The sequence below is a fragment of the Sinocyclocheilus rhinocerous genome, unplaced genomic scaffold (genome assembly GCF_001515625.1).
Source record: "Sinocyclocheilus rhinocerous isolate Xijiao unplaced genomic scaffold, SAMN03320098_v1.1 scaffold1956, whole genome shotgun sequence".
Taxonomy (NCBI): Eukaryota; Metazoa; Chordata; class Actinopteri; order Cypriniformes; family Cyprinidae; genus Sinocyclocheilus; species Sinocyclocheilus rhinocerous.
In genome coordinates, this window is record NW_015638932.1 from 439,787 (window position 1) to 450,419 (window position 10,633).

A 10,633-nucleotide genomic window follows, 5' to 3' on the forward strand; every position below is an offset into this window, starting at 1 on the left:
GTATTGCAAGTATTACATACAACAATAATAAAACAGTGCATTGACATAAAAAAGGAAATTTACTTTTGGTACTTAAGTACTTTTAAAAGCAAGTACTTATGTACTTTTACTTAAGTAAAAAGCTGTCTTTACAACTTTCACTTGTAATGGAGTAATGTTTGACCAGCGGTATCTGTACTTTAACTCAAGTAATAGAGTTGTGTACTTTTTCCGCCTCTGCCCGTAAGACCTCTGTTCATCTTCGGAACACAAATTAAGATATTTTTGATGAATTTGATGAACGTCTGACCCTCCCATAGACAGCAATGTAATTACCACGATCAAGGTCCAGAAACGTAGCAAGGAGATCGGTAAAATGCTACGAGAATACTTTTTGTACGCAAAGAAAACAACAATTCAACAATTCGTCTCCTCCGCGTCACCCTGGTGCCATTTTAGAGAATATCCACTGAACGTAAACAGTGTATGCTATTCTGTGTCAGCTGCGTCACACGCGTTTTATATGTTGTTTACGCTTTGATTTGAACGAAAACAACGTATCCGCGTGACGCAGCTGACACAGAATAGCATACGCTGTTTGCGTTCAGTGGATACTCTTCAAAATGGCACTGGGGTGACACGGACGTTGATCGTGTTACTTACATTATGACATAATTTTCATTTTTGGGTGAACTATCCCTTTAACACTCATCATTCTGATATTATCAGATAAACAAACTACAAAATTCCCGCTTAACGTTCACAGGAAAACCTACCAAGAACAAGGAAAATCCACCAGAGCCAGTACTGCCCATTGAAGTATCCAGTAAAGTAATCTGAAAACTGAAAAGAAGAATGATACCGCTGAACATTGAGTTTAATAATGATTAAATTCACATTCATAACACACTATTTTATTCATGGTAATTATCACTCAGAGATAACCACAAAGTTTTTTTTTTTTTTTTTTAAGCTTCTTATCCTCCTGTGTGGGTTTCGAGTTTTAACTTACCCGCACAATGAGGATCCATTTGATAAGAGAGAGACCAAAGCCGCAGATGGCACCATATCGGCCTGCAATGGTGTTGGTCAAACAGAAAGACAAGCAAAACCCAATCCAGTTGAACAGAAAGGCCACTGGTTACACAAACAGAAAGAGAATGGTGTATTGATGAATGACAGCAAAAATATATATTTAAAGTACATTTAAATACCTTTGTATGGTAATTGTTTTTATGAGCAGACAAAAAAAAAACTTTGAAACTTGAAAGACTGCTTACATATATCACAAAGATGGTGATGAACTGTTGAAATGAAATCGTGACTAATCATTAAATAAACATGACTGGACTATGATCGGCAGCACTGCAATGTGTTATGCTACTGACTGATCATGATATACAGCAGTGGTCGCCAACCCGTCGATCGCGATCGACTGGTAGATCTTTATCACTGTCCCAGTAGATCCCGAAAATAACAGTAAAATAAGTACAAAAATGCATTACATTTCTGGGGTTATATTAATGTATCACTGAAGGGAACTGTCTTGAGAAAAGTTTCGATGGCAATGGCATTTTCTTCTCCGTATAAAGCGCAGCCCCTGCTGTCAGAGAGTGCGTCTCATTCCGACCTGCTGTTGTTTCGCGCAGATGTTTTATGTAGCAAATAAATAAATAATATACAGTCTATAGAGATACTTGAAGTTCAATACATCACCACCAGATGGCGCAAACACAGCACTAATAACACACAGAGGCTGTGGCTGCATCTGATATCACATGCTCCCCTGAAATGTGCATACAATAGACACTTTACTATCCCATGAGGCAATGGGAGAGGTTTTGTGGCAGTGAATGGTAGTGAAGGGATGCAGCTGACACTGGTATATCACGTGATAATGACAACATGGTGAATGTAGGATGTCCAGATTACATTTATACTACACACATTCATACTATATATAACATCATTTTAAGCGGTCGCAAAGTGCACACTTATTCAAAATAAGTACCTACTCAGAGTATGCAATTTTGGATGCAGCCAGGCTGTTTCTAATGCCATAATATTATACTGCACACTACACAGTATATACTGTCATCTACATATTTGAAAAAAAAAAAAAAAAGTATGTGGAGCAGTATATGCATTATGAAATGCTAAATGCTTTAACCTGTCATATGCTAAAAGGTTTATGAAACCCTAGTAAACTGCACGTTTCATTCAGGCCAGTCACTCTTTTGTAATTAAATATGGTTATTTTGCATTTTACATCTAGTTTTGTGTAAAACTGTAATGCAGTTTATCATGGTTATAATAGTATGCTATTACAAACATACACACTTACTGAAGAAGGCCAGCATGAAGATTCCATCATTTCCCACCCTCAGCTGATCAGCATCACTGAAGTCATCCCGAACCGGAAAATCCTCATCCTTTTCAACAAGTAGATGGATAAAAAGAAATGGATAAAAAGAAGTGTTTTAGAAGCATATTAGAAGGCAAAAGCTGCTGAGAAATCACCATGGTTGTGATGCAACCTCAATGTTTACACATCAGCAACTGGACCAGCCTTGATAAACAACAGTATACTAAAATGATACAAAGACATTAGCCAACCACAACAGAGGTCATTTACTTATAGCAGGAACAGTAGCAGAAACTGTTTAAGTAAGGGTCAGAGAGGTGGAAAATGGTTATGAAAGACTAAATAACTTATATATTGATGTTAAAACCTTGACAAATTATTGCAATTTTCTCTCTACTGAATGTTTTGAAAGAGCTTGTAATTCCTGATTACTTTCCTTTCAGCAAACACTTTCATTCAAAGACACTTCAAGTGCACTAGTCAATCCATTCAGAGCAACCTGAGGTTAAGCATCCAGTTCAAGGGCTAGATATTCTGCACAATTATTAATCGTTTTGCATGCAAAGGGAAAAGTTCACCAGAAATAAATCATAAAAGTAGTCTCAACTGGAGTCTGTGGAAAAGTTTGGGAAAAACCTGTTAAAATAAATAAACAAAAAAATAAAAATTAATGTTAATATTTAAATTGATTTAATACATTAACAATACAGTGCTGTAAGTGGGGGAAAAAATAATGTATCAATGGAAACTAAATATTAAGTCTTCTGAAGCAGGGATATATTAATATCATTGAGATGCTATTATAGTTTTTGTTCATATTTTTGGTGAAATTTTTACTAAATTTGGTGTGTGTGTGTGTGTACTGGTTTATATATCCTGGTGGGGACTTAAACCTGACTACACACAGACTCATGGGGACTCGTGTCACGGTGGGGACCTAAATTGAGGTCCCCACGGGTACAAAAGCTTATAAATCATACAGAATGAAGTGGATATATTAATATCACTGAGATGCTATTATAGTTTTTGTTAATATTTTTGGTTACATTTTTACTAATTTTGGTGTGTGTGTGTGTGTGTGTGTTTATGTCTACGTAGTTTCCATTAATTGTATTGGCCTTGGCAACTAGTTGAAATAAAAACAAGTTTTTTTTGTTTTGTTTTGTTTTTTTCCAACTCCAGGTTCAACATCATCATTTGGATCTGACAAAAATAAGAGAGGCATCTAAAAAAATGAGATGTTCGTCTTTTCACTGAACAACATTTGCATGGCTTCAAAATACAGCACACAAGATGTGAATTTGACTGCAGGACTACTTTTATGGTACTTTTTTGAACTGGACTTCCCTGTAGCCACTGACTTTCACTGTATGAATTCTGCACAGTATCAACATTCTGCACAACATGTTTATGTTCCACTGGCTTGGAATGACATGAGGGTGAGCAAATGGCACAATTTTCATTTTTGTGTGAACTACTCCTTTAAGATCCAGCCTACGCCTTTGTAAGCGCTCAGTCCAGCGCCACATTGCTACCGCAGCTCAAAACAGAGCTGCTGAGGTTGTATAACAAGTCTTGAATAATGTTCTAATTCACTCTTTGTTTCTGAAGTGATTTCATAACAGGGTTCGAGCACTTAGGTTCTCAATCTGCAACTGCTAAATAGAACTGAGCAATATCACACGAGTAGCAGTGCGATATGTGCTGTATATCGGCCTTAGGCACGAGCAACGGAGTGTCTTTAAAAACCCTTTTTTGTGCGCAGTGTTGCCAACTTAGCAATGTTGTTGCTAGGAAAAACCATTATGCCTTTGGAGAGTCCCCACAAGGATAGTGAACCAGACGTGTGTGTGTGTGTGTGTGTGTGTGTGTTTATGTCTACGTAGTTTCCATTAATTTTATTGGCCTTGGCAACTAGTTGAAATAAAAACAAGTTTTTTTGTTTTGTTTTTTTCCAACTCCAGGTTCAACATCATCATTTGGATCTGACAAAAATAAGAGAGGCATCTAAAAAAAAATGAGATGTTCGTCTTTTCACTGAACAACATTTGCATGGCTTCAAAATACAGCACACAAGATGTGAATTTGACTGCAGGACTACTTTTATGGTACTTTTTTGAACTGGACTTCCCTGTAGCCACTGACTTTCACTGTATGAATTCTGCACAGTATCAACATTCTGCACAACATGTTTATGTTCCACTGGCTTGGAATGACATGAGGGTGAGCAAATGGCACAATTTTCATTTTTGTGTGAACTACTCCTTTAAGATCCAGCCTACGCCTTTGTAAGCGCTCAGTCCAGCGCCACATTGCTACCGCAGCTCAAAACAGAGCTGCTGAGGTTGTATAACAAGTCTTGAATAATGTTCTAATTCACTCTTTGTTTCTGAAGTGATTTCATAACAGGGTTCGAGCACTTAGGTTCTCAATCTGCAACTGCTAAATAGAACTGAGCAATATCACACGAGTAGCAGTGCGATATGTGCTGTATATCGGCCTTAGGCACGAGCAACGGAGTGTCTTTAAAAACCCTTTTTTGTGCGCAGTGTTGCCAACTTAGCAATGTTGTTGCTAGATTTAGCAACTTTTCAGATTACCCTAGCAAATTTTTTTCTTCCAAAAGCACCTTGCAACAAATTTAGCTATTTTAGCTATTTATTTGGCAACTTTTGATAAGTGACGCAAACGATAAAAAGGCACACATTTTCCATCTAAATTACACAAAAAGAGGAAACCAAAGATGCCTAGCTGTACACACATCACATAAATTAAGGTAACTGCTATTTGCAATTGTTCAATAATAATTAGGTGTGTTCGGCTTGAAGTGGCGCTGCACAGACTGATCTAGGGGCCTGCCCAATCTAACTATTACTAAAATAAATTAATAATTTAGCAGCTGCTGGCATAAGTGATGTTCTCAGTGGAGCGGTGTGCTTGTATACTTGTATTATTAAATTATTATTATTTTACAAGACCTGGAGATGACTTGAAAAATGCACATAAACCATAAACATTTTTGGTTTGCAATTGTGTGTTTATTGTCTTCACGTTTCATCAGTCAAAACGTTTCAGCTTTTTATTCAGCTCATCTACAGCAGATATTGGTTTGCCTACAGTGATAGTTGTTATAAATAAAACGTCAGGTCATGCATAGACTATCACCTCTCTTTGAATTTAAATCCAGATTTATTTAGACTGGCCCGTGAAAACCTCAGACTTTACAGACTTTTCTTAGAGTGTAGCATACTAAGTAACTACTAATACACTGCTTAAAGGGGTCATATGATGCGATTTCAATTTTTCCAAAAAACAAGCTCTTGGTGCATAAAGAAGATCTGTAAGGTTGCAAAGACTAAAGTCTCAAATCCAAAGAGATATTCTTTATAAAAGTTAAAGAGTCAACCACGCCTACCTAAAATGCCTCGTTCTAACACGCCCCCACATGTCTACGTCACGATGTGGGAAGATTTGCATAACGCCGCCCAAATGTTCACGCAAAGAAAGGCGGCGTAACTTTTATTCTCGCTGTTGCCGCCGCTGCCATGTTGTGGAGTCACTGTGTGTTTCGTTGTGAAAGCGAAACTACTTTGTTTGGTCTTCCAAAAGAGGACGATATCCACTTCGTCATGCCTAGAGCTGATCTGTGCTCTCCTACTTATACTACACATTAGGGCTGCACGATATTGGAAAAAACTGACATTGCGATATCGTTTTTTGTGATATTGCGAAATACAGGAATGTTCATCAGATGTCTTGAATCGCTCAAAAATTAAATAATTAATAATTCTAGAATAATTGGGGTGATTTTGTAGGCATCTTCATTGAAAATAAATGGCATCACAGTATGTTAAGGGGCGTAACATTTCCGTCACACCTTGATGCATTCAGCCAATCACAACGCACTGGATAGCTGGCCAATCAGAGCACACCTCACTTTTTTAGAACGATGAGTTTTGTAAAAATCAACACGTTTCAGAAAGGTGGGGCATAGAGGACAAACAATAATGTACATTATATGGAAAATAATGTGTTTTTTTAACCTTAAACCACATAAACACATTGCATTACACCAAATACACAACATAATGTTCTTTTTAGCAACGTCACATGACCCCTTTAAAACTATAATTGTTCAGAATGTGTAGTTTTACTAGTTTACTAGCTATTAAAAAAAACTTAATTGTTCAGAAAAGTGTAAGTGTTCAATAATTGAATGTTGTATTTAAAAATGCAGTTATTTATATTTTTAAATTATTATATTATGCATTCATATCATTTTACAAACAAATCTAAATTTACATATATAAAATATATTTTTGCTGAGATCTGATGCAGTGACAATTTTGCGCCATGATTACATGATGACGTCAATGATTAAAAAAAACTTAATTGTTCAGAAAAGTGTAAGTGTTCAATAATTGAATGTTGTATTTAAAAATGCAGTTATTTATATTTTAAAATTATTATATTATGCATTCATATTATTTTACAAACAAATCTAAATTTACATATATAAAATATATTTTTGCTGAGATTTGATGCAGTGACAATTTTGCGCCATGATTACATGATGACGTCAATGACATCGCAACGTCATTTAGCAACTTTTAGCAACAAATTGACCTTCCTTTAGCAACTTCCCCTGAAAATTAGTTGGCAAACACTCTGTGCGTCCGAAATCGCGTACTGAGTAGGTACTACATTTGAATTTGAATTTACTTCATGACCGTTAAAAAAAGTATGTTCTATATAGAATGAATATGGATAGTATGAATGAAATTCGGACGTACTACATCCGCCATGTTGTTACTGTCACATGACCTACCAGCATCAGCTGCGTCGCTTCACTGCCATTCATAAATCCTCTCCCGTGGCCTCATGGGATAGTAAAGTGTCCATCGAATGTGCACTTCAGAATCCAGGCGGAAGAAGTAGGTCATCCAGGTACTTTTCGCTTACTGTTTTTTTGAATACTATTAATTTGGACATACTACTCGCCTCACATACTGTTTTTCGCCTACTATATAGTAGGTAAGTATGCGATTTCGGACGCAGCGAAGGTGTGGTTGAAATTAAAAATAACTTCCTTGTTTACAACCCTATTTCAGTCTCTTCCAATATAAAAGACTTTACTGCTGACTCATAAATTACCCCACTCACTCTCTTGTCACCTTCTGATCTAATGGCAGAACAATGTAACTAATCACCATCACGAACACACACCGTTTCCCAAAACTAAATACTATTATTAAATACTACTATTTATATAAAATATTATTAATTGAATAATAATATTTAATAAATGACAACAGCCATCATAAAAGTTGCTAGGCAATTCAGTCAAAAGTACAAAGGTGTCAGTGCATTAAAGTTACATAAAATATAACCTTATGGCTTATGAGACTTTGCCCTCAGCCAAAACTATTTGCTCTGGAACAAAAATATTAGATTAATGAGACCAAAGACTGCCTGTTAAATTTACCCAAAATTAATTATCTCCCAAAATTAATAATCTCATGTTTAACCACTATAGAGACATCAGAGCCAGCGGCAAATTCCAGAAGAACTGGCCGAGGTAAAGCTGCTCTCGGCAGGTTCATAAGCGCTGAACGGCTGCTGACGTCCTGGAGCTCACATCTCTGAAAATATCGAAGCAAATTTTCAAATAGACATTATCTTTATTTACAAACCGCATATTTGAAGTCTAAACAAGTACATTCTCACCTAAAAAACTCTTAAAACTACATTATGTGACACAAAAACAGTATTATTTTTTTAAATTATAGTGGATTTGGGCGTCCGCCATGACACTCGCTGTGAGAAATACTGCAAGCGGAGTAATACAAATGGTGAAACGGTTGGAGTTCTGTCATCATTAGAATGTCACACTCCTCTCAGCCAATCAGATTCGAGGACCAAAAAGAACTGTTGTATAAATATATATCATTAAATATACACTACTGGTCAAAAGTTTGGAATAATTAAAATGTTAATGTTATTAATGTTTTAGAGAAGTTTCAAAACATGAGAGGCCTCTTATGCTCACCAAGGCTTTCCTATTTGAATATATTTAAAAATATAATTTATTCCTGTGACACAAAGCTGATTTTTTAGCAGCCATTACTCCAGTCTTCAGTGTCACATGATCCTTCAGAAAAACTTGGTGCTTAATTATTATTATTTGTGTTTAATTATTATTAATTCTTATTATCAATGCTGAAAACAGATTTTTCTGCTTAATATTTTTTGAGATACTTATGTAGCATTATAAATGTTTTTCACCGTAATTTTTAATCAGTTTAATGTGTCCTGAAAAAAAGAATTAATTTCTATTGTAATTACTTTTTTTACTTAACCTAAACATTTGAGTGGTGTATCATAGTTTCCACAAAAATATTAAGCAGCACAACTGTTTACAACATTGATAATAAGAAGAAATCTTTCTTTGAAATCAGCATATTAGAAAGATTTCTGAAGGATCCTGTAACACTAAAACCATTTTTTCTTTTTCTTTTTTTAATATAGTCACAGCATTCAGTAAGTATTTCAAAAGTAAAAATCAACTTGGGACTCACTGTTTGAAGGTCATTGCAAAAAAAAAAGGGCTCAGAAAAAGGAATTTACTTCTGAGAAAAGCATCCTTTGTTTACAGATAACCATTGGTTTGGCATTCGGTTATCTAATGCAATGAAATTCAGACAATCTTAAGAGTGTCCAAATACTTTTTGGGGCCACATTATAAAACACTTCTTGATCTGAGCTCAGAGAAATCAGAGTATCTGAGGAATTCTCTTTCTAGGTCATGGTTTTTATGGCACACCACATCCTCAAAAAGGTTCTCTTAATGTTACTGCTAAAAGCTAATCAGACATGATTATAAGAGATGTCCCATTTCATTTTAGTCATCATTAAATCATACCAGCATTACTACAGCAATTTACTTTCCTTTGAGGCAATGTTTTAGACTCTACCAAAGCCACAGTGGAAAGTTGTGCGAATCGAGGGCTTGGTGTTTGGTTTCGCAGAATGTGTGGGTGCGTAGGCAGGTGAGATACTCACTCGTGGAATGACCTCCACCGCTGAGGCAGCCATGGCTGCCGCTTTGGCCTTCTCTGCCTCATCGTAAGTGGGCAGAGACGTGGCAACGCTGTATGGTGGAGGAACGGGAAAGTCCCCCAGAAATGTGCTCTCTAAAAAGCGATTAAAAACACAGGTCAGCCATACGCCACACATTTCTAGCTATGAGTCTTCCAAACAATGAGTCTTCCTAACACAGAGTCAATCACAATTACTATTGCTCATATTTGGAAATGTAAATAAGCCCATAATGCAAAGTACCAAACGGTGATGCATAACTTGCCATGCAGTGATCAGACTTATGAATTTCGCCTTATGGTTGCTAAAACAACTGACAGACATATACTGAGCCAAACCTAGAGACCAGAATATCATCAAACTTGGCCCTTTAGACTAGTGGTCGACCGATATGGGTTTTTTGACAGCCGATACCGATCGTATGCTGCATTAATTGCATAAAATACTTTTAACACGTCAAACTGCAGAAAAAAATTAATTCATTCATTAATCGCACAATTAACGTGTTATTTTGACTGACAACCCTAACGTTTTCAGATTAAATTTTCTACATTTTCTTTACAGCATCATGGGTAAAGTAGTTTTTTCACCAGGGATTCCCCTGTCAAACACGATTATTTAAAATATCAGTTGAAATAATGCAAATTGATGGCTTCAGCAAAACCACATTACTGTCGATTAACAACAATGATGTCGTTATAATATTGCCATACTGAATCTAGTAGATTCCTGCTCTAACTCCGGAAATAATAACTTTTTCCAGGTGTCTGTACCTGGTGCAGCTGTTGCTCCAAGCACCACGCTGGTATAAGGAGGAGGCGGAGCTTCCGCATCCATTGCGGGGTTGCTGATGCCTACGACAGCGGCAGCGGCCTGGGAGGATGTGGACGGCTCGACACCTGCGGCCCCTTCAGAGGGCTCGTCCTCATTGTGCAACTGAGGAAAGACAAAAACACATATTTTCAGACTGAAGAAACGTGACTCTAAGGCCCAATCCCAATTCAATTTTATACCCCTTCCCCCTTGAAACAGAGTGTCAAGGGGTAGGAGTGAAAATATTCCCCTAAGAATTGGGACACCACTACTATACATCACACGTCATCATACGTCGTCTAGCTCCTACAATACACAAACCTATACTGGTGTGCTGGTGTGTGCATTAGAGCCTTTAATTACTGTTCTATATTAATG

At 36.6% G+C, this 10,633-nt stretch overlaps 1 protein-coding gene across 1 annotated transcript in view; it reads right to left on the reverse strand.

Moving 5' to 3' along the window:
• The window catches only part of LOC107750051 (NEDD4 family-interacting protein 2-like), a 13,939-nt gene extending 3,581 nt beyond the window's left edge, over window positions 1-10,358 (reverse strand). The window contains exons 1-5 of the mRNA XM_016565308.1: window positions 10,216-10,358; window positions 9,407-9,537; window positions 2,324-2,411; window positions 992-1,116; window positions 756-822 (exon numbers count right to left, since the gene is read on the reverse strand). Of these exons, the coding sequence (XP_016420794.1) occupies window positions 756-822; window positions 992-1,116; window positions 2,324-2,411; window positions 9,407-9,537; window positions 10,216-10,279 (475 nt within the window). The 5' untranslated portion in view covers window positions 10,280-10,358. The remainder of the gene's footprint in view (window positions 1-755; window positions 823-991; window positions 1,117-2,323; window positions 2,412-9,406; window positions 9,538-10,215) is intronic.
• Between the last annotated feature and the right edge of the window lie 275 nt (window positions 10,359-10,633).